Source organism: Microtus oregoni, unplaced genomic scaffold (genome assembly GCF_018167655.1).
Source record: "Microtus oregoni isolate MIOR12 unplaced genomic scaffold, Mior012 000050F_004, whole genome shotgun sequence".
Taxonomy (NCBI): domain Eukaryota; kingdom Metazoa; phylum Chordata; class Mammalia; order Rodentia; family Cricetidae; genus Microtus; species Microtus oregoni.
In genome coordinates this window covers 450,725-474,553 of record NW_024543228.1, presented here as the reverse complement: position 1 = coordinate 474,553, position 23,829 = coordinate 450,725, and the positions used below count along the sequence as shown (strand labels likewise).

The following is a 23,829-nucleotide window of genomic DNA, read 5'->3' as shown; positions in this document are numbered from 1 at the left end:
TAATATGCAGGATGTCTGATACGCAATCCCCAAAGGAGTCACGACTCAAAGGTTTAGAACCACTAAGGTAATGGCCGTGACTATAGCGATGTTATCCAGTGAGGAAAGAACATCTTTGAAAGGTGTAAGAATTTAGGGCACATAACAGCCGGTGATGATGGGACTTAAGTAAACATTAAAAGATGGGGTGATTGCAAGACAAACATGTGGTTTCTGGTTTGAAGGCGGGGTTATTGCTCCAATGGCATGACTCAAATCTCATATGATGAAACCCTAATTTCCACTGTCTTAAAATTTGACTGTATGGTATGACTTAGAATTTGGAAAGTAATGTTGTATAGATGACCCTTTATTCAGTGTGACTGCCTGCCTTATACAAAGAGAGCAGGGGCCTGCTGTGATAGGGCACACCTTCAATCTAAGCACTTGGGAGGCAGAGACACATAGATCTCTCTGAATTCAAGGACAGCCAGGACTACGTAGTGATACCTTGAAGTTAGAGTGAAGGGAGGGGGAATGGAGAGAAGGAAGAAAGATGGCAGACTAGGATACCAACACAAAGAAATGCAAGTACCATGTGACCAACAAAATAGCCGTCTAGAAGCAGCGAGAGAGAGAGAGAGAGAGAGAGAGAGAGAGAGAGAGAGAGAGAGATCAAGAAACAAATATGGAGCAGGTAGAAAGATTGTAAGATCCAGAGTGGATGGAGGACAGCAGGGAACGAGAGGGAAACAGTGTCTTCCAGACACAACAGGACATGCACACATATGAACTAATAGAGACTGTGACAATATTCCCAGGTCCAAAACAAATGGGCTCCCACTACTGAGATGGGGAAGTAGATAGGAATTCCCATCCCCCAACCTAGATACTATCTCCAGTTAACAGCCACTTGTAAAGGAAAACTAGGTTTCTCCAAGCTAGTCTCAATGGATATACAAACCACATTTAAGAGCAGCCCCATGCAAGCACCAGATGACCAACACAAAATGAATCCAATGGTATTTTTGGAGTATTTTTCCTCTCATATTGCTTTGTTTAGACATGTTTTTTATCTTACTTTGCTTGTACATTGTGGCTACCGATTTTGTGTTTTTATGGGTTTTGTTTGTGTATGTGGCATGGTATGTCTTTGCATGTGTATGAGTTTCTCATGGTTTCTTTCTTTTTGTTAGTTTGTTCTTTTTTATCCCTGTTTGTTTTTGTATTTGCCTGTCTGTTTTGTTAAGGGAGAGAAAGGTCCAGGGAGATGGGAAGGACCTGTGAGGAGACGAGGGAGGGAAAACGAAGATCAGAACATATTCTACAAAAATAGCTTCATTTTCAATAATGATAAATTAATAAAAAATTAAGTGAGATATATGTAAGGAAGGAAGGAAGGAAGGACGAAAACTTCTTGATCTTGGATTGTAGCCTCCAGAAGTATAAGAATATAAGTGTTTTGTTTTGTTTTCTAAGGAATATATTTTCTATATGCAAGTCAGTAATTCAGCAGTACTTTGTTATGGTAGGCCCAGAAAACTAGATTAGGATTATGGGAAAGAAAGTAGGTTGGGGGAAAGAAGTATTAAAAAAAGAACGAGCTTGATAGATAGCATACTGAGTTACATCCAGGTAGAGATGCTTGCGATGTTCAAATGGCTGTGAAATTAAAAGACAGAACTGAGTTACAGATACAAATTTGGATGGCATTTCTGTATATGTAATATATTAACTCTAGGACTGAATGAGGCCATTTAAGCAGTTTGTGTAAAGTGAGAAAAAAATCATGAAGCAATAGAATGAATACCGGCATTGAGGGACCACCTAAGAAAGAGAACCAATCATAGAGATGGGATGAAGGAGGAAAGTTCACAACAGTTCTTCATTGTACCCTGGTTTTAATTATAATTAGTTGACTACATAATGGTCTTGACACACAGAGTGATTTTACGTAGTGAGGCACACATCTTAGTTACTTACGCCTCTCCGGCACCCAGGAAAGTACCTGATACTTAATATCCCTGCAATAAATGTTTGCTTAATTGAATGGAATTGAAATTAGAACTTTGTCCCCCCCCCCCCTTTTTTTGCTCTGTTTGCTTATTTCTGGAGTGTGCAGCATGTATTGCCACTGGTATTTTAAGTTCATAGTGAAAAATCATTTCAATGTGTCCTAGGCTTGATCCCCTTCCAACCCAACCCCCAGGACAATAGTTTTCATTATAACCTGTCTTTGCCATTCTGGATGGAATTCTGTGCACAGAAGTTATATACATATATGGGTATATCTATGTAACAAATCGCAGCCCAGGAGCCCCCTGGGCTCCCTCCGGCTCTGGTATGACATATTTGAGCCATATAAATTCAGCTTCTCCTCTGGCATCTGTTAGCCGACTCACTTGCAACTCGACCTCAGCAGTGGTCTCTCAGTCCTCTCAAAGCAGGGAAAGAGCACTGTGCGCTGGGAGACTATGGCGAAGAATCCTCCAGAGAACTGTGAGGACTGCCACATTCTAAATGTAAGTTGATTCATAGATTTTCCCTTTTGAGCAGAAGCATGCTCTCACAGATTTATCGTATTGCAATGTGAACATTAGAAAGTGAAATCGAAGGAGACTTTGAATTATGGCTCGCTATTTTCAGGGTTATTGTGTATTGTTTCATTCTCTCTGTTCTTTGCTTAGGCAGAAGCTTTGAAATCCAAGAAGATATGTAAATCACTGAAGATTTGTGGACTGGTGTTTGGGATCCTGGCCTTAACTCTAATTGTCCTGTTTTGGGGGAGCAAACACTTCTGGCCGGAGGTATCCAAGAAAGTAAGTAACAGACACTTAACCCAGTGCTTCTTTTGATTGATTTTATCTAGTGATTAACATGTGAATTAATATGTAAATGAAAACTTTTAATCCTTTTTGTATTCAGTTGGAGGAGTAGAAAATGAAATCAGGGTTCTTCTTTCGTTTGCTTATTTAGGTGAGGGGAAATTGTCTTCTGCATTTTGGTTGTAGTGCCAGGAAGCAAATTTACCCACTCTTTTATGGTTGACTTTAAGGAGTTAAATCTCCTGAAAGCCTTTTCTTATGTAAGAAAGAAAAACTACTTTCCATCTTTCTTTCCATTATCTGGGCAGAAACTGATGGCAAAGTAAGCAGACAGTCACATAAGAAGGCACCCGAAAAGGCAGCAAATGGTTTTCAGGGATTATGTTCTGGTTTACTGCATCTGCTGTGAGGACAGGCAGCGAGACAAACTCCTTTTTTAAAGAAGCAGTTCTCATACTTGAGTTCATAATTATTTATTTGTTACTTACCGAGAGTTAGAGCCTTTCAGCTCCTCAGCATTCACAACCATTGTTCCCGTGAGATACTAATGCCACAGTAAATACAGGCACCCCTAAGTCATTAATCACAGGTATCTCCAAAAGCTTCTGATACTGCGGTCATTTGGTGAGCTTTGGTTGCTACTGTAGTTTGTATTCTCATGCTTCGATATTATTGTTAGTCCTGGGCTCACATGCAATAGACAAGTTTTGATGTGACCCAAATAAAATCATAATCCTTTCTTGCTAACAATTTCCATTTCAGTGAGAATTAGAAGGACAACAGCCCATGAAGATGGGCTTTTGGCCTTGCCCTATTCTTCTCTATTTGTGGGCCATTGTTGCTACTGCTACTACTGGTGGTTTTGACTCTTTTGTCATGAGATGCTCATTTCTACTTGGTAGCCCAAGTAGGGAAGAAAAGGCACAGATCCAGGAGGGAAAATGAAACAAGAAGAAAATAGGTTGGCATGGACCATTAGGAGCCAAAGGAGCAATCGGAGCAAAGAGTTCGTGGGGAAAAGTAGCCAAAGGGGGAGAAAAAGTAAATAAATTGGCTAACTGTCCAAATGAAAACAGAAAAGTAAAGCATAGCTACTCCGGGATGCTCACCTCTGCTACAATACCTGCTTGCATTTAGTCTCAAGGGATACCTTGCAAAGTTTAAGTGGGAGGAAGCACAAACAAGCCTGCTTATTTGTTTGCCTTTTTACTTCCATCATGTTCCAGAAAGGTTTTCAGGCATCACCCACTCCTATTAGCCTACCCCACTGCCCTACTGTTTTTGAACTACTTACTATTCAGATGGCTTTCTAGAGAAGCCAACTATGTTAAGGCTAGCAAGGTGTGCAAAGCAACCAACATCAGAAAAGAAATTGAGAGCTAACATGTATTCCAGAACACTTACTTAGAATACCACTTAGCTAATTTCTAAAGGGATATGCTACTCCAAAAGTTGAATCACTAATTCTCTTGAAAATTGTATGAGTACAGGACCATAAATCATTTTAGTTGCTGGCTGTGAATATAATGCCTTCACTGTGGGTGGTAGGGGGCTAATCATTTTGACCATTCAGAGACAGACACCTGTCTGAACAAAGCTAAGAAGGCCTTTTGTGTTTTCTCGTATCTATTGGCACCATAAATGCCATTCTAGCCACATGTGTGTGTTTTTCTAATCTTCCAGTGCTATTTGCTTCAGTGCAGTAATAAATGACTAGGGGTGTGGCTCAGGGCAATCTTACCTTTACCTTGTAAGAATTCACGCTCCCTAGCCAAGTTCATGATCTCCCCTACCTTCTCATTATACTATCTTTGTTTCCCATTTCCGTTCTTGTAAATATGATTTCCAAAAATCAACTCTGTAATTCCTGAAACTAAACAAAACACTTCACCCATGCACACATGGAAAGGGTGGGGTAGGCCACTCATTAAAGTGTACTTTAAAAGAAAAGATCAAAGCTCTCATGAAGTAATGCATCTTAGGATATAATTTTCAGCAAAAGGAGTATAAAGGAGGGGCCAAAGTCATTATGGAAAATACATAGATAAAAAGACATTATATATCTCCTACAATAATTTTTTCTACTGTGGACAAATACTGTTTACTTGCTATTCCATGGGGAGTTACAATATACTACCTTTCATATTTAAGCCCTGGTTTTCACCATGAAATCAGCTTGGAGTCACTGAAAATCAGGAGATCAGGTAGCAATATGGAGTCCTTATTCAATCAACTACTCCCTTCTAAATCCCACATAAAGAGCCTGAGAGGCTATCCATCTTCCTAGTGACCAAGACTCTGATTAGGCCTGCATCAGAGCAGTTAAGAATCTGGGGAAAATAAAAGTAGTCAGAATAGCCTGGGAAGAATATTTCCAGAGGAAAATGCTCCAAGCATCTTGTACAAATTTAAGACTCTCTCTTTAATAGTATGGGCTGGAATGAAATGGTGATTAACAAAATAAAGCCCATAGTCTTCTGGACTTTGCTTTAGTCGCCTGTGGGATTTGGTAGAGAGAATGACTGATGTTTTGGTGCGTGTTGATTGTAGGGATACCTTTGTTGTCCTGGGGCTGTCTCCAGGCTTTCAGTGTTTGCTCTTCCAGCCCTCCCAACACTCCTTCTTGTTTTCTTTTTCAACATCTGTTTATAATAAACAGTGTTTATTTAACAACCTACATCTGGTGTTGACATTTCCATGCTACTAAGTCTTTCCTTTCCCTCCCACCTTGGTATGCACAAAAGATCCAGATGACTGATTTCAAGTGGGAATAAGCAATATTTGACTCTTCGTATACCTCAAGCATGCATGTGAGAGTGCGCCTGCGCGCACGCACACAAACACACACACACACACACACACACACACACACACACTTTTCCAGGAGAAAAAATAAATCAAAATTAAAAGAGGATCAACTCTGAGAGAGCTTCTATACTTTCCAGGCCCCATGTTTCCTGGAAACCATACACCTAGGAGACTGGAAGAGGCTTGAGGAAAGCCAAGTTCATAAGGCTCTGTGTTCAGCTTTCCTAACTGAGCCAGGAAAACATACTCAGTTTGAGAGATTTCGAGAGGTTGCCCTATTGAGGGTCCACTTCCAAGCAGTAACTTCCTTAGGAACCATGGAACAGACTTACTGGGGGAAAAAAACAGTCCTACTTAAAGCTCCCTGTGTTCCACATTGAACTTGAAAGAATTAGAAACCAACTCCTGAACTAATCAAAGCAACACAGAGAAAACAAACAAGACAGCTGCCGCTCCCGAAGCAGCAGTTTGTAAACACAGCCCAGACTTTGTACTCCACGTTTCCAAACCATTGTGGAATGAGACAGAAACACAGAGTTATGTGGCTGAAATGGCGTGTGCTTCCTGCCGTACGTCAGAACTACGTGGCAATTTTTTTTAGGACTGCTGGGAAGTAATCGCCCCCTTCCCAGCAATCAACGTATTCCTGGGGATACTCCTTCAGACTCCACATTCTACTAGCAGGAGGTGAGAGGTCTGGAGAGAAGCGAGCGCTCTGTCCTGCCCATGCAACTCCAATGGTAGGAGATCACTGACACAGCTTCATTTATGTTCCATGCCCAAGATCATCCTAGGCGGAAAATCCTTTGCACAAAAGAATTGTTTTCTTGCCAAGTCTGAGTCCAGCTTTCTTCATGACTATTTTTCTACTATTAGCATTTGCCCCAGACTAACTTTCTTTGCTTGTCTCTAGATACACAAAGGGACAACTTTTCCCTCTAGGTTGCCTAGACTCTTATACACACCAGTCTAGTGGGTGAAACCTGGGACTGGAGAAGCATTTATACCCTTAAAGCAAAAGCTGGAGATGTATCTGGAATCTCTTAAGCAGGGGGGCGGGAGGAGGGGCTGAGTTTCACCAGATGCTGCCACATCAGCATTTTGGGAAAGAAGGCATCTCTTCATTGTCTTTTCTTTACAAGGCCCAGGGTTATCCTTTACAAGAATTCTTACTGAACCAGTTGCTATTTTGGACTACTCAGGGGTACGTCTTACAAATTACATGATACTAGATTCGGATTGCTGTGGGTATGCTCTTACTGCTTATTCCTAAGGTTGTATGTACTGAGTGCTTTATGGGGCACATGAAAGTAGAGCCTCCAAGCAGAGCAGTACTGAGCTCTAGGGAGAAGGAGCCCAGGTGATCAACAAGCAACCTGAAAGCTACCAGACAAATGTGAGAAAATTGCATCTGCCAACTTCTCAGCATTGCAACCAGAAAGGGTTTGCAGCTAGGAGCTGAACCCTCAGAGGCATTCAGTAACTTGTCCAAAGTCACACAGCTTGTAAGGAGAAGCATAGACATTAACACTAGAACCTTTTCTGACGAGTCTTTCCTGTTTTCCACCTGAATTTGGGAATTGAGGAGAGGATTGTGGATACAGGAAAACTTCCCACCTAGTTCAAGTTTCTAAGTGAAGGAAATGTCCTATCTTCCTTCCTACGTTCCTACCTTCTTAGCTTTTTTCTTTTCTTTTTCTTTCCTTTTTTTCTTTCTTTTTTGAAAGAGGAATGTCTGGCCGCTTATGCCAATTTTTTTTCAGGGCTGAGAACTGGTGATTGAAGATGCAAAAGTCCAACTATGCATAAGAAATAATCTGTCGGCACTGTGTTGGTAGAGCAATCCCCAGAGGCCCTTTAATTCTCGCAGGCTAGCTCCTTAATAATATGGTACAGTGCCTTCCCTTCACTTCCTTCCAGCCTAGCACCTGCTAGCCAGCTATTCCGAGCATGTATTTCACCTTTGGAGCATGTACCTCATAAACAGACAGTAAAGGATGAAGGTAGGGGAAAAAAGACCAGCTAGATTAATCACAGGTTTCGAAAAAACAAACCTAAGCCAAATGTCCTCAAATCCCTGTCAAGACAGGCTAAAGCTGCTTGCCCCCAAACAGATCCATCACACCAACATGTGAGTCAGCTTTATTCTTTATAAAAAGCTTTCTTTTCTGGTCTCAGTGACTGTCACCAACAGAGACAAGAAAGCAGGGTAAAGTGTTCACATTGCAGGAGGCTTATCAGCTGCCCTGAGTGGAGGCCTTAGCTGGCCTGAGAACAGACATCCTGCACAGGGAAGAAAGATGGATTTGTATTTCCCCCAGATTTTGCCAGTGTGGTCTTCTTACAGATTGCCTGGGTTTTACCACACACCCTCTATTCCACTGGCCTCTCTTTCCTATTCCAGCATTTTACTCCTCATAAGCCAGGAAGAATCACTTTGGATGGCGTGGGGAAGATGCCCCCCACATGCAGGCTCCTGGAGTCGCGGTGCCTAAAATGCCCCATTACAACTGCATTCCTTTGAGGGAAGCATTGCATTCAGTTTCTCAGACCGGCAAATGTCTTTTCTGTTGCTAATATCTAAATGCAAAATCATTGGTCAGATTAATTTCTTCTCTTACATAAGATCCCTAAAGCGTGGGCAGATTCCTGGTTGTCCAGACAAGAGACAAAGGCACAGATAGAAATGAGAAATGCATGGGAACAGGCTATGTGGGTACACAGTGAGCAGGGTATGAAGATACCAGAAAGGGGGCTCATCGATTTGCTAGTTTGGCAAGGGCATATTTCATGTCACATGCGATCCTTTCTCTGTCTCCCCTGGAATAATGCTAAATTGGGGGCAGAGACTGAGGAGAAATACTTGGAGTCCACTCACACCTTTCTACAGTCAGCCATCCTGTCTCTGCTTTAGTTTGTTCCTGGACAGGGCAAAGCCACTTAGTTCATCTCCAGAAGGCACTTCAACCCAGGAGCCAGGACGCTTAGTAGACAGCAAAGTACTTCTGATGCCAAGGGCATGAGTTCAGTCTTCATATGGGCCAGTGAAGCTTGCATAGCCATTACCCAAGCAGTGTGCTCCACGGGGACCTGAGTGAGACAGTATGTCTGGATTTACTCAAAGCCATCCCCACACAGGCCAAAGTAAGTCATTGGCATCATCCTCCTAGACAAAGGACAGTCTGTTTCAAAAGGACACCTTTGATAGCAGAATTCCATCTGGGTGAGTATGTAGCTCCCTAGCCTACACCCTCCCACACACTAAGGATTCGTACACAAATGAAGTCATTCTGATCTCACTCTATTTAAGAAGCTACCGTTGCGAACACAAAATCAACAAGCTGATTAATGGGTACAATTAACGCGGATGCCTCTTCCCTCGCTGAATAACAATAACAACAACAACACAAACAAACCCAATTCTTTGCAGAGCCCTTGAAAGTAATGCAGATCTGCTGAGCTTGGCAGTTTCCAATAGTACTCATCCAGAAAGGTGTCCAAGTAAAGTGCCCTGCCAAGAGTGCAGGAAAACTCATTCCACAGAAGTACACTCAAATTGTAAATGGCACCAGCACAGTCCCATAGTCTTCTACTGATGGTTGAAAATGCAGTCTGCATTTTCTCATTCTTTTGCCCACGTAGGCCACAGTCCAATATCCCCCAGTCTGTAACCCAATTTTTCCATTCACTAATCCATCAGTGGCGCTACTGATGAAACAACCCCCCAGCCCAGCCCCTGGTGGCTAGTACTGTCAACATTTGTCTCCACAATGGATAGTATTTCTGAAGAAACTACCCCCTATTGGGAAACCTGACAAGGCTGTGTCTGAAGCGGATGCCTTTGTCCTCTGCTTAAGTCAGCTGACTGAGAACTCAATTTTTTTTGTCATACTTAGAAGTTTCTCTTCTCTAGCTGGCTGCAGAGCTAGAACTGAGAGAATATACGCAGAAGCAATTAACAAGCCTAAAGGAGTTTTCTACCTGCCAAGGAACAAGACCAGCCTTCCTAAGTTAACCCTACAGTTACTGGAGTCTTCTCCATACTCTTATCCTTGACCTTAAAAGACCAATCGTCAAGGCACTGCTTTAGGAAGATAGGAATTGCCATTGGTGACAATACTTAATAGCAAATAATCGCTATCCCTGTCTGAGGCACCACAGAGCCACAGGGAGGTAAACTGGCTTTGCCTCTGTTTTTCTTTTCAACAGCTCCATCCGACTTTTCATGCTTGAAGTAACACTTGTTTCTACAAACCCATCCAACTTGTTTTTCTACTTGGGTTGGGAAAAATTTGACCAGGTTAAACTAACATGCTGTCGCAGACAACAGCAGACACTAAAAACAACACAAACCAATGCAAGCTCATGGAGGAGAACGCCACTAGGAACTGTGTTATTAGAAAGCAACACTGGCTCTGTAGGCAACTTGCTTCTTCAGAAGGACAAATGAATACAGAGAAATCTAACAGACAAAGGTCTCCAAGCAACGGGGAGAAGACACACTTGCAAATGGCACCATCAACTCTGGCATGGTTTGCAACAGAGATCAAACTCCTTTGGAATTGGTATTTATCTATACCTATATGTCCCAAGTTATAGGTTAGATGCTTAACCCCAATATAGAATAAATCACAGAACTGGTCCTCTTTGTCTGTAGTGAGAGAATTGTCTATTAAAGAGCAGAAGGAAGTGTGGGGATTTGTTTCAGGCACTCAAGAAAGGGCGCACTCTCCTTGGAAGAGTTTGTTAATTTATGGTATCATAAATTAACCAAAGTTAACCTGTATCCACAGTTTATCTATGCAGAGGAATCTAGAGAAACTGAAAACAATGGAATCAAGTTTAAAAAACAGAAGCTAGCAATAACCTGAGTGGGAATAGTTAACCTATAAAATATAAGGCTAAGGGAAAGCAGGTGACTGCTAGATTTTAAAGAACAAAGGAAAATAAATTTGTATAGGATAAGACTATGACTGAATATTGGCCAATAACATCTTCAGTTCCTAAAAAAGGACAAACACGATACTATTGAGGCACTATTAAAATTCTGATAGGGATGGGAGTAGAGAGTAATTGTTAACTGCTCTAAATGTTTTCAAGTCGCTGTCCTGGATGTAATGGATTTCACAGAAGGAATGGGAAGAGTAGTTACAGAACACTTAGACTCAGAAGCAGTAGCTTCAGGAAGCAGCATAGGCTTGAGGTGATCCCTAGGCTTAACACAAGGGGAAAATACTTCACAGGCTGATTTGCAAAATTTCATTTGCTACTTATCCAAGGGTGCCAAGAAAACCACTGGAATTCTTCTTAATTAGTTCAGCTACTTGGCTTCAATACAAAGCACTGACTCTGAAGGATCCCCGTATCAGACTAAATGCCAAAAAGCACCTCAGTTTAATCACAAATGTTAGAGAATGTCCAATGGCAAGATGCTGAGATGACCCCTCAGGAGGTTCTGGAAAGTGACCCAGGTATTTCCCCAATTAAAGCATTTTAAGAAGGAGTGCACAGACTATCTTGGAGATTGTTTTTCTTCCTCTGCTCTTCCAGACCTATGACATGGAGCACACTTTCCACAGCAATGGTGAGAAGAAGAAGATTTACATGGAAATTGATCCCCTGACCAGAACGGAAATATTCAGAAGTGGAAATGGCACTGATGAGACACTGGAAGTCCATGACTTTAAAAACGTGAGTTGACTGTTTCCCCTAATAGGTTTTCTCTATGAATTCAGTTTGCCAGTCTGAGGCTCTGGTAGGTCATGGAACTCATTGTGGCTATTACGAGAAATTGACTGTATTATTGTTTTGTCTGGTTTGTAGGGATACACTGGCATCTACTTCGTAGGTCTTCAAAAGTGCTTTATTAAAACTCAAATCAAAGTGATTCCTGAATTTTCTGAACCAGAAGAAGAAATAGATGAGGTATGTGAGAAAAATGATGACAGTACAAAGAAAATCATTTACTGGCCAACCATTGGACAAAGTGCTCTGTCCTCATTGGATCCTCAATCTTGTAAATGGGCACTGTTGTTGTCCTAGTTTTCGGATGTGAGAACTGGGACTTATAACAAAGAGTGACTTGTTGAACATACACAGCTAGTGAGTGTATAATGAGGTCTTGGACTGCGACCTTTTCAAAAAAAATAAGTTCATGCTTTGGGGTCTTATACTCTACATTTGTCCAAAAATACCTACTTTAAAAACAAAAACAAATAAGCCAAGAAAGACCAGGTGATGGTGGCTCATGCCTTTAATCCCAGCACTTAGGAGGCAAAGGCAGGGGGATCTCTGTGAGTTCAAGGCCATCCTGGTCAACAGAGCTAACTCTGTAGTCCAAGACAGCCAGGACTGTTTCACAGAGAAACCCTGTCTCAAAAAAAAAAAAAAATTGAAAACCTATGTACTTTTGCTCCCGAACTAATGATTTCTAGTGAGAGGAGTGAGTCAGAAGAACAGAAGCAAGCATGTCTATGAGAAAGACTTTAAGAAAATTACTCTGGGGATGGAGAAGATGACTCAGGGACCCCTAGTTCAATTCTTAGCACACACATCAATCATCTCATAACTGTCTATAATTCCAGCTCCATGGAATCCAACACACCTGGCCTTCATTCTCATGCACATAACCCAACACCAATACATGTGCATACACATAACTAAAAGGATAATAAAAATAGGGGCTAGAGAGCTGGCTCAGAGGTTAAGAGCACTTATGGCTATTCCAGAGGTCCTAAGCTTTCAATTCTCAATACTCACCCGATGACTCACAACCATCTGTAACTCTACCGACAGGAAATACAGTGCCTTCATCTAATGAAACAGACGTACATGCATGTAAAATACCTTACACATAAAATAATAAAAGTTAAAATAATAAAAATAAGTTGCACTTTTAAAAAAGAAACTGGTCCTAAGGCTACATAGGGGATATACCACTTCTGTCATGCTCCAACATCCACCTACTTTAAAGGTTCCTGTTTATTCACCTTACCATTTCATGCTGAGCTGCTAGCATCATAACCCACAGTGCTCCTCACAGTGCTCTTCACAGTGCTCCTCAGGAGAAGCAAAAGCGAAGGTGAAAACTTCCACATAATATGGATTCTCTGAAAACACTGCTAAACTAAAATGGCTAGGCCGCTGCTCCTTCAGTGAATGGATCATCCCAGGAAGCCATGAGAGATGGGTCATCACTAGCTAAAATACAGCAATCCTTACAGCCTTCAGGTTCTTTTGATTTAATTTAGTTTGGTTTTATATTTAAAACTGGAAAATCTAAATTGCGACTGTGGCCATGGCATGATGAACTCTGTATATGTTGAAATATCTTTCTCTTCTTTCTCCCATGTTCTTTTTCATGTTCTTCCAACTGGTCACTTACATGTTTTTCTTCTTCTTTTCCTTTTTTTAAATCTGTTCTAGCAGATTACACTATTTTGCCTATTCCTTACACAGGACCCTCAGAGCCGTTGCTAGTTCCCACATTACTTTTTCATGCTATTGCTCTCTTCATGGCTACAGAAGTTACAGAGCCCTGTTCCTAGAATACTCCTCCTCAGAAGAAAATATCTCCAGAAAGGATGCTTTGCTGCCAAGGTCTATGGCAGTGATAGATTTTACAGAGTTTCATTTCATTTCTGATAAACTTACATTAGATTTTTCTGAAAAACAGATCGACTTAAAAGAAATTTGGTAGCAGTATAGGGGGCAATGATAGCATGAAAGGAAATTAGGATTAAAGGATATTATAGAGCCAGGGAGAAGGGTCAGCAGGTGAAGGCACCCATGGACAAGTCTGATGACCTAAGTTCAATTCCCAGGATTTATCCGACACAAGAAGAACCAGTTCTTGGGTTGCCCTCTGACCTCCACATGTACATTATGGCATATGCCTGCTCCTCCAACAGACAATAAATAAAAATGTTTTAAAAGGGACTATATGAAATGCCAAATGACAATGTTTACAGAAAATAATGTATCAAGCACAGAGAGGCAACAGTGAGAGCCTAAATTGATAAAGTGGGATTTAACCTAGATGATATAGAAGCCCATGTCTTCTCTGTGCCCTAAGTTTTTCCTCAGATAACTTGGTGGTATCTTTTAAATAACACACATATTGGTCACATGATAGTAAAATTATTTCATCTCCAAGAAAACAGAATTTCACACTACGGGTCTTTTTTAGTGGGACAAATTGGTGATTGCAAATTACAAACCCTCCCTTCCTCTGCACTTCCCTCACCACTGTATGTACGGTGTGTGCAAGTAAAGCATGCGGAGCCAGCATATAAATAGCTCTGGGTTTGCTAACAAAGCTAGTCAGCACACCAACTCATTTTATACAACCCCTTACAGTGTGTTCCAAGTTCTTACACACTCAAGGGCAAAAGAGCCAGGACTTGAAAGTTGTGAATGGTTCAGAGGGAAAAAAAATTATACAAAGACATATTTTGTAGAATAAATAAAATGCACTGAAATCGTAAAGCCAAGAAGAAACAAAAGAGATATGAAAAGGCCTTTTTAAGAGTAGGGCTAAAGTGTTGAAGCTTTATTGACAAGTTGCTCAGAACTAGGTATTAAAGGCAACTACTCCCAGCACTAGAAATGGAGGAAAGGGGATTTTTTTTTTTTTTTTTTTTTTTTTTTTTTTTTTTGGTTTTTTGAGACAGGGTTTCTCTGTGGCTTTGGAGCCTGTCCTGGAACTAGCTCTGTAGACCAGGCTGGTCTCGAACTATTTTTAACAACACTGAGAAGCTCTGTGAACCAGAGTCCTCTGTGAGATAAACCTTAGGTATCTAGAATGAATGGAATTAATGAGTCCATGTTCCATAAACTGAAGACTTTAAAACATGAAAAGACAAATTTCTTGTAAATCCAAAATGATAGGCTAACTGGCTATTTAGCTGATCTGGTTAGTTTAGATTCTAGGTGGATTTTTTTGTGGGGAGGGGGAACGTGGACTGGGGTTTGTGCTGTGGGAGCTCCTTCCGCTCCTTCAGCCAATAGCCTTTAAGATACCAGACCACTTGGGCGTGGTCTCTTATACTATAAACACAACTATTGCTCTCTTGCTCCCAGCTCTTGCTTCCAGCTGGTAGACTCTGTTCCTGGCTCCCCATCAGGGAATCGAACCAGGGTCTCCCACTCTTAAACATGCAGACATGCAGGGGGGTTGTTCTGGGCTTTTTTTTTTTGTTTTTGGAGGCAATAATTTCTCTGTAGTTTTGGAGCCTGTCCTGGAACTAGGTCTTGTAGACCAGGTTGGCCTCGAACTCACAGAGATCCATTTGTCTCTGCCTCCCAAGTTCTGGAATTAAAGGCATGTGCCACCCTCGCCCCACTCCTAGTGGCCTCCCTTCCCCAACAGGGTTGTTTGTTGGTTTATTTTTCATCTTGGGGTGAAATCCTGTGTTAAACCTTAGCTACACACCTAAACAAAGCATTTAAGGGGAGAAATGTAACTCACTCATGTTCCAGATGATCAAAACTTGCATGGCCCAGGGAGTTCCCAGAACATGCTGGAGAGCCTTTCAACCAAAACGATGGTAGACAATGCTCATATTTTAGTGAGCAACCTTGCTGCCAGACCCGGAAGGAAAGGACCAGTTAGCTCCTCTATGGGCATCTACTGTCAGCACGACATGGAGACAGCTCTCCAGCAGTCATGCCTAGCACTGCAGCTGTTACTCCAGCTTAAAACATGCTGTTTGTCAGTACTTCATAATATCTACTTCGCAATACTAATTTCTCTACAATTCCTACCCTGAACCACTTTCTTCTTTCAGAACGAAGAAATCACTACAACTTTCTTTGAACAGTCAGTGATTTGGGTTCCTGCAGAAAAGCCTATTGAAAACAGAGATTTTCTGAAAAATTCTAAAATTCTGGAGATTTGTGATAATGTGACCATGTACTGGATCAATCCCACTCTAATAGCAGGTATGGTATCCTATTCCCAACCTCCTGCTCCTTCCAATGATGCTAACATGCTAGGCACAGTGATATACCTCTGCATTCCCAGATATCCAGGAGTCTGAGGCAGGAAAATTTTGAGTTCAAGGCCAACCAGAGCAATATAGTATCTATATTCTATATACTTTATGGATATACAGGTATATATATATATATATATGTGTGTGTGTGTGTGTGTGTGTGTGTGTGTGTGTGTGTGTGTGTGTGCTATTATAGCAATATACAACAGAGCAATATACTATCTCAAAGAAAAGATAGTAACAGGTTAATGTTTCCAGCATTGAGAGACCACATTTCTATGAAAACAAATGATCGGTTTATACCTTCTTGGATGAAACTGTATATGCTGACTGTGGTGAAGAGGGAATTTTTCACAGCCAAGTTATAAATCAGATAAATTAATGCTGACAGGCTTTTAAAATATCTCAGGAAAGGCAACACCACCCTAATGTGACCAGTGATAGCAAAAAGCTAATCTATCTTTCTTTGTACATCGATATTCATTGCAGCAGGGATACCAGACTATTCCTCAAAACCACAGTGGACCCAACCCAAGAACTGGGGAGAGATGAGACCAAATAGTGCACTGCTGTCTCAAGAATTCTCATGTCAAATGGCACTCCCCCCAGAATATATGACAATCGTGGCAGGAGAGCTTTTTTAGGAATGTTTGAGGAATCACTATAAATGGAATTGAAGGTTAGAGGTCCAGAGCAGAAAAGCACAACCTTCAATTCAAGAAGACAAAGGTCCCTAAACACCTTATTCTGTCTAGCTGACACAGATTTTGGCCTCCCTCACTTTGCACAAAGACTACTCTATTACTCAAGACAGGACAGTGCCAACAATGCAGGCCTCTACTGGTATTATTTACAAGTATTTTTTTTTAAGCTGACAAAACACAATCTGGTATCCTAGACTGAATGCTACAAAACAAATAACATGAATGAAAATATTGATAAATAAAGGCTGTAGTTTAGTTAGTGGCAATTAACCAATACTTATGGATTAGTTTTGACAATTGGACCATAGGTGTGTAAGAAAGCAAGAGGAACAGAGTAAAAAAATGCATAGGAACCTATACTTTCACCAAATCTTCCACAGACCTAAGTTAAAAATAAATAATACATATCACCCTATGACTCAGGAGTTAGAACACTGGTCTAGTAAAAATAAATAAGACACTGGGGGTAATAGAGAGATTTCTCAGTGGTTAAGTGCCCTTGCTGCTCTTGCAAAGGACCTAGCTTCAATTCCCAGTACCGGCAGGAGATTCACAACCATTTTCAACTCCAGTTCTCAGCTATCTGATACCCTCTTCTGGCCTCTGTGGGCACTGTATGCATGTGGTGCCCAGACATATATGCTGGCAAAACACCCATGTATGTAAAAACATAAATAGAAAAATCGAGACACAAAAGAGAGGAAATGGGAGGGAAGCTGAGACAAAATCAAATCAGGCAATGAGGAAATATTTTTGAGCACTTGTAGCTAAAAACACTGAGGGAGACAGATATCCCTTGTCTTGTTGTCAACTGACTCTACTACTAAGAAAAGGGGTAAGTGTTTAATGGCAAACGAGCAATGAAGTTGGTGAGAAGAGAAATAGTCTCTGAACTATCCACTTAGAGAGCTAGGAAATGCAGCCCACACATGCTTAAACTATAGCAGTCGAAAGACAGACAAAAATTAGCTCTCCCTAACTTTGTCCGCCTAGACACTTCTCTCAGAAGTGTTTTCAAAGTAATGGTATCACAATTTTGTGTTTACTATCTCAGTTTCTGAATTGCAAGACTTTGAGGAGGATGGTGAAGATCTTCATTTCCCCACCAATGAGAAAAAAGGGATTGAACAGAATGAGCAATGGGTGGTTCCGCAAGTAAAGGTGGAGAAGACCCGTCACACCAGACAAGCAAGTGAGGAAGACCTTCCAGTAAATGACTATGTGAGTTCTGGCCACTGCATCATTTTCAGGGCAGAAACAAAGAACGCTCATAAAGCTTACTACCTCTCAAGGCAGTCAGAAAAATTATGACTTTAACAAGCATTTAAGAAACTTGACCTTTCCGGGGAGTACATTCACAAACAATTTTGATGCCTACGTCTCCATGATTTAGCTAAGACATTTAATTTCTCACCAACCTCCCAACTCAGAGTGGAATAGTCTTCTCCTGTTTCATGGGACCCCTCCCTAAAAAGTTTTTTCCCTCCAACACTGTCTTCTTCTTCTTCCAGACTGAAAATGGAATCGAATTTGACCCCATGCTAGATGAGAGAGGTTATTGTTGTATCTACTGTCGTCGAGGCAACCGTTACTGTCGCCGAGTCTGTGAACCTTTACTAGGTTACCACCCATATCCATACTGCTACCAGGGAGGACGAGTCATCTGTCGCGTCATCATGCCTTGCAACTGGTGGGTGGCCCGCATGCTTGGGAGAGTCTAATAGGAAGTTTAAGTTCAAATGCTTAACTTTCTGTTAGCCGACATATAATAAATGCATGCTATCCAATGACTTTCTGTCTGTGAGGCATTTGCCTCCTTGTAGCCTAGTCTCCAGAATTACTTTTAGGTTATTCCTTTCTTCCTGTTCTAATAAACTTCTACATCATCATCAATGGCCTTGTTGCTGATGAACACAGTGGGTAAGTGTTTGCAGAGAATAAGCCTGGCAATTGGAATAGATCCGCCTAACATGGACGACAAAAATGTCAGTTTGCACTACATCAACAGGCTTAGGTAAAGCATAGCAGTTTCCAGCTCCCATATTTTTACTATTTAGTTTTAACAGAGTTAAAATGAAGGGATGATGACAAAATGGCCCCAGAAGCAATGAATAAAAGCATAAAATTGTGTGCATAGTGCCAGGGCTTAATTACCTGAAAGGCATGCTGTGGACTTGCTTAAGTGTCCATAAAGCTGCTGGTCAGGCAGCTAGTCACAGCAGGCCCGCGCTAAAATATGCTAACTGTGTTAGCTCAGATTCAGCAAAGGAGAAAGGTAACTTAGCAAAGGGGGTCCCAGGTCTTCTTCCTGAGAATGGGAACTCGACTTTGGACAAATTCAACATCTTAGAACCTTGACATCTAACTTCTCTTCAGATCAGCATCTGGCTATATAATGTTCCAAGGCATTTTCTGAAACACAAAGACTAATGAATAAAATTCATAGAAGCAGATTTAAGAAATTACTAAGGTTAAGAATCAAATGTTTTTTTTTTCCTCCCAAACTACAGGGAACTAGCAATTTGCTACTTAAAGGAGAAGTAAGACCTAGTTCCCAATCACCCCATATTTTCCTTAGGAATGGAAAAGAGCATAAAGGGGAAAGGAGAAAAACGGTTGGAGGGTAATGTTAATTTCAATGTCCCTGCAAGGTTGTTTCAAAGCCCATGCTCTGCCAGCCTGTCACCCCTTGCATTTTTATTCAGAGGTAACACTCTTCATCACCGAAGTATCTGTAGGCCAGGAAGTCGTATTCTTCCCCTTCACCAGTTTAGAAAATACATACAAAGACCTATGACCAAGATTGATTTAAGATTAACAAGTTACTAACTATTAACATACATACATACCACACTTAGATTATTAATAGTCACAAAATGAAAGTACAATCAAATATATCTAGCAATACGTAGCATTGAAATGTTTCCTCTTTATTAATGACTTAAAAGGCACCAGACCTTTTTGAATTACTTCAATTATAACAGGGATTAATATATGTTTGAAATAGACAGATGAGAAAGATGTGATCAATTTTAGGCTGTATGAACTTAGTGATATTAATTATCATTTTAAAATAAATTACTCTTTTTAACACTGTTTCCAATGATTAGCCAGTAACTTTAAGTTCCTGAGACATTCAAAATCGGGTAGTCTCTAGGATGCTTTATGCACTGTGTCCAGTGGAGGATTCAAATTAAGTTGAAAGCATTTCCTAAGGACAATGACAAGAATACATGATCATAATTAATACAAGAATGTATACAAAACTGACTGCAGTTGTGTTTCCTAGGTACATGTGCTACCCATTTACCTATACACACCCATCCAGTATAGACTGTTCTACGTAACAGTGTTGAATTCAGGATTTCTATTCACATTTTCTTCTCCTTTCTGTCCCTTCTTTTCCCTCTTCCTCTCTGGTTTCATTCTGGTATATGAACCCAGGGTCTTGCACATGTGAGGCACAGAAAGCATTTTTTTTGTTCAAATAACATACCTCAACCCACTAATAATTTCACAGGGGGAGAGTACGAGTCCTTTGATGAGGCAGACTGTCAAGATCAAACAGGGAAAGAAAGAGCATGTTCAAAGAAGCATTCAAACCATATCTTGGTTTAAGGGAAAGAAAACACTGCCACAAATAATCAAACAAACCCAAATACATTGGCCTATTTCAACTTAGGCACAGCCAGAATGGAAAAGGAGACAGTGTGATCCCACTCTTACCGCAGCTTTTTGTCCTCCTCTGAGTACTGTATAGAGACTTTAGGCCTCGTGCCTCAGATCAACTCGATTAGAGCTAGAGCAGCCTCACTTACTCCTGCCTCTCTTCCCTATGCCAACTTCTCAATCACAAGGAAGAACATTGAAGAAATACTGGCCTCCCATGTGTATGATTAACGTGTGTGTGTGTGTGTGTGTGTGTGTGTGTGTGTGTGTGTGTGTGTGTGTATGTGTATGCCAAGTTACCTCAGAGGCCAGAAGAGGGCACAATATCCTGTAAAAATGAAACTATAGACAGCTATAAATGCATGTGATTGAAACCCAACCCTAGTCTTTTGCAAGAACAGCAAGTGCTTTTAACAGCTAAGCCATCTCTCCAGCCCACTGTATTCAGTATTTTAAGTAATCTCTCCACTGGCAGAAATTTAAATGTAGCTTTGTCTTCTACTCCAGGCTCTTACCAAATGCTACCAACTCTCCCTTGTAAACCATCCCTCAGTTAGTTTATACTCAGTTCATACTCTTAGCCTTAACTGTGGCAATCTGTCCTTGTTGAAGTCTCCAGGTTGTACATTAAAGTTAACAAATGCTTTTGCACAAAGTTTACTTTTCACATATAGATTTTAATATCATTTTCTTACTTGAAAGCTACTTATTATATTAAAGATCAGGTGTAGCTCATGTACAAGGCATCATTAACCAAACCACTCTCAATGGCCTCCTCTGATCCATTTTTCCCTCTCACTACCATTTTCCCCCCCTTGACAATTCTCTAACACCTTTCTTTCATGTTCTGTTTGTCCAGTCATCCCATCATCTCTTTTCTCCCTTGCCTACACATGAAGTCTAAATCTTCTGCATTCCAGTATCATATCTAAAGTGTATGGGGAACTCATGAATATATTTTTGTATGCAGCAAGACAGAAGAGGAGGACAACAGAAAAGAGCAGAGGTTAGAAAAGAGTCCAACAATAAAGCTCTTTGGAACATCACAAAAAGTTAGCGCTGAGCTTTGTTCAAGCTGGCAATGAATGTTTTCTTACTAAAATCCATTTCTGCATTCCTCATTCTCTGACAATTACAACAGTGAAGAATGCTCTAATCCCAGAATGATCAAATGTCCCCATTGACTGCCCACAGCCCAGTGACCTATTTCCATTATAAAACTGCAGGCTTCTGCATTTTAATACCAGGTTTCAATAATTCTAAGTATATGGGGAGGGGGGAGGCAAAAGGCATAACTTCTGCAAAATCACAAGAAATATATTACTGCTCAGATTCTTTGGGAATCTAAATTCCAATTAAGAAAAGTCAGGTGAGGCAAAGCCATCCATTGCTCCCCCTCAGCAGAAGGACACTATGCATTACTGTGCTCAGCGCCTTCCTGCACACCTAAAATGGTTCTTTGGCAGAACTAGGGGCAAAGAAAATCTATTTTGAGTTTTTATATATAAGGTTCACTGTCTGGCTGAGTCCAAAACTGTCATTTTGGCTCCTAACGTCTAACGCTGAAAGCTTACTGAGATAAATATGGACCTTCTCATTCAGCCTGTCAGGAAATGCGTGGATCTATTTTATTTATACCCTTAAAAATGATTTCATTTTGGCTTTCCTTTTTTAAAGAAGTTTCATCTAGGGCTTAATTTTGCTGACAGCATGCTGTTCTCTAACAAGAAAGAAAAGTGACTCCATATTCAAAACCAGGTATGAGTGTATATACAAAAAATATTGTTCCTGACATCACAGAAGTCCTGCTCCAATGTCTCTTAGAGCATTTCAAATCAATTTCCATGAAAGTCACGTATCCAATAGTCACGTGATTTCTTTAGATGAATATTCTGTTCCAGTATTTATAGACTAGGAAGTAAATAGTCACTTGTCTACTTACTGCTCTGGTATTTGGTTCTGTTTACCTATATCTTTCTCTACTTTCTTAACTTCACATTTATACCTATTATCCTTGGGCTCTAAAGACTGGCATATTGAATCAAAGAAAAAAGACCAAGCGACAAGAAATCCTTCAACCAAAACAAATGGCAGCAACAACCAAAAGACTTCAGCAATTCCATAATGCTGAGCTGATCTCTGACAGTGATATTAATACACTGTTTACATCTGTCCTTCCCTAATTGATGCTATCATCTGCCATTCTGAATTTTCCACTGACAGCAGTATTTCTGTTGCTCTTCCAGAGATATTGGCTACTAAAATATGACTCAGGCTTACACTGTTATCAGTCTTCCTTGAGCCAAGAGCAAGACACTTGCCAAGGGCAAGGGACTTAAGGGTACAGGACCTAGCCACAGTTGGCCAAAGAAAAGGCATGAGTGTAAGTGCCAAGAGATAGAAGATGGGATTTGAGCTTGTTTATTTTGCAAAGGAGCCCAGATTTATTTTTCATGAGTTTGCCAGCTCATGAACTCTCTGTGCCACCTGAAATCCATTCCTTGGTGTGAAGGTTGCCTATTATACAGCAACATTGTTTGAGTCGTGTATATCTAATAAGCCACTGTGCAGTAACCTGGTCCCGCCAATTTTTCCAATAATAGCCTTTGATGTCTTGGTCATGCTAAATCACATTATTCTGAAATCAGAATGGTTTGTGGTTGACCTTTTCTATTTCCTGTTCCTCTAAATTACTTCTCCTTTTAAGAGTGTCTCCCTCTAAGGTCATACCAACCTAGGACAACTGTCACACTAATAATTCCAACAGCTGAGGGATAACCAGCATTGAGCTTGACAATGAAAATAAGGTGTCCTTCTTGTTTTACAGCGTTTATAAAATGCTTTGTATGATACAATCTGTGGACTTTAAACAATTAAAATACTATAAAACAGTTTTTGCTAAAGGATTCAAAAAAGCAAAAATTCTTCAAACATTCCCAGAAAACAAAACTTTTCTTTCAAAAGATAACAGCTGATTTGCTTTGAACTGAACTACCAAGTATCCTGAGAGCTTTGTAAAGCTTTATCTCCAGAGATTATTTATTTTACTATATTGTCAGGTTCAAGTTTGGCTACACAAAACAGCAATTCTTCCAAAGTATGTAACATTTAAATAAGATGATGCAGGTTGTTCAATCAAATGACCTGTGAACATTTCCTCTCTCTTCCACCATCCTGATTATGTAGTTTTTACCTTCAAGTTTACCTCATGATCTAAGATCAGTCTAATAGTTGTAGTCATTATATTCACAGTCCATACTGGCATCAGAAGGAAGGTAGAAAGGATAAAATGTCATCATATCTTTTGTGTAGACTTCCATTTATATTTCCTAAGCTGAAATGTAATCATATGACTAACTAGAGTTCAGAAAGAGGATTGTATTACTCTTATGATTGCACCAAATGAAATCAAGATGCTGTTAGTGATGAAGAAGTTAAGAAGATACAGTAGAAAGGGTAACTGGCAACTTGGCAGTTATCTGCTAACTCTCATCAGATCTACACTCTCAATCTCAGCTAATGAAGAAGCACCTCTTTGGCCCTGACATGCTACTTTTCAAAATCCCTGTTCAACTCACTTAATGACTTGCAAATGGGTAAAAGTCATTAACAAACTAAGACCTGTTCATATATGTTCACAAACCAGTCTGATTAACTTTAGCTCTGAAAAATGAAAGCAAAGGGGAAACAACAGCACTCATGAAAAAATGACAGCTGTGTTCACAGACAGTGTGAATTCAAAGCTACACAAGGCAAGGCTAAGTGTTAGAAAGATAATTAAAAGCGACTTTACTGACTCTGGCTTTGCTTCAGCTTCATTGCTTAAATGCAATGGTATAAAATTGCTAC

At 40.5% G+C, this 23,829-nt stretch overlaps 1 protein-coding gene across 2 annotated transcripts; it reads left to right on the top strand.

Annotated features, from left to right (window-relative positions):
- Nucleotides 1-2,433: 2,433 nt before the first annotated feature.
- On the top strand, nucleotides 2,434-18,107 carry LOC121436869 (tenomodulin). Of its 2 annotated transcripts, XM_041636771.1 has the most exons (7): nucleotides 2,434-2,501; nucleotides 2,667-2,798; nucleotides 11,163-11,303; nucleotides 11,436-11,537; nucleotides 15,401-15,554; nucleotides 17,366-17,532; nucleotides 17,823-18,107. In XM_041636771.1, the coding sequence occupies exons 1-7, from the start codon at nucleotides 2,454-2,456 to the stop codon at nucleotides 18,030-18,032; spliced, it is 954 nt and encodes a 317-aa protein (XP_041492705.1). In that variant the 5' UTR covers nucleotides 2,434-2,453; the 3' UTR covers nucleotides 18,033-18,107. The 2 variants fall into 2 exon arrangements, with proteins under 2 accessions (XP_041492705.1, XP_041492706.1); XM_041636772.1 differs by lacking the exons at nucleotides 2,434-2,501; nucleotides 2,667-2,798 and adding an exon at nucleotides 6,179-6,299.
- The last annotated feature ends 5,722 nt before the right edge of the window (nucleotides 18,108-23,829 follow it).

What these genes read in the sequence shown, in the direction of transcription:
- LOC121436869 (XM_041636771.1), top strand. Translation starts at nt 2,454, where the DNA reads ATGGCGAAGAATCCTCCAGAGAACTGTGAGGACTGCCACATTCTAAAT. An exon ending in AGGACTGCCACATTCTAAAT is followed by an intron (nt 2,502 to 2,666) that starts GTAAGTTGATTC and finishes TTCTTTGCTTAG; the next exon opens with GCAGAAGCTTTGAAATCCAA. An exon ending in GGCCGGAGGTATCCAAGAAA is followed by an intron (nt 2,799 to 11,162) that starts GTAAGTAACAGA and finishes CTGCTCTTCCAG; the next exon opens with ACCTATGACATGGAGCACAC.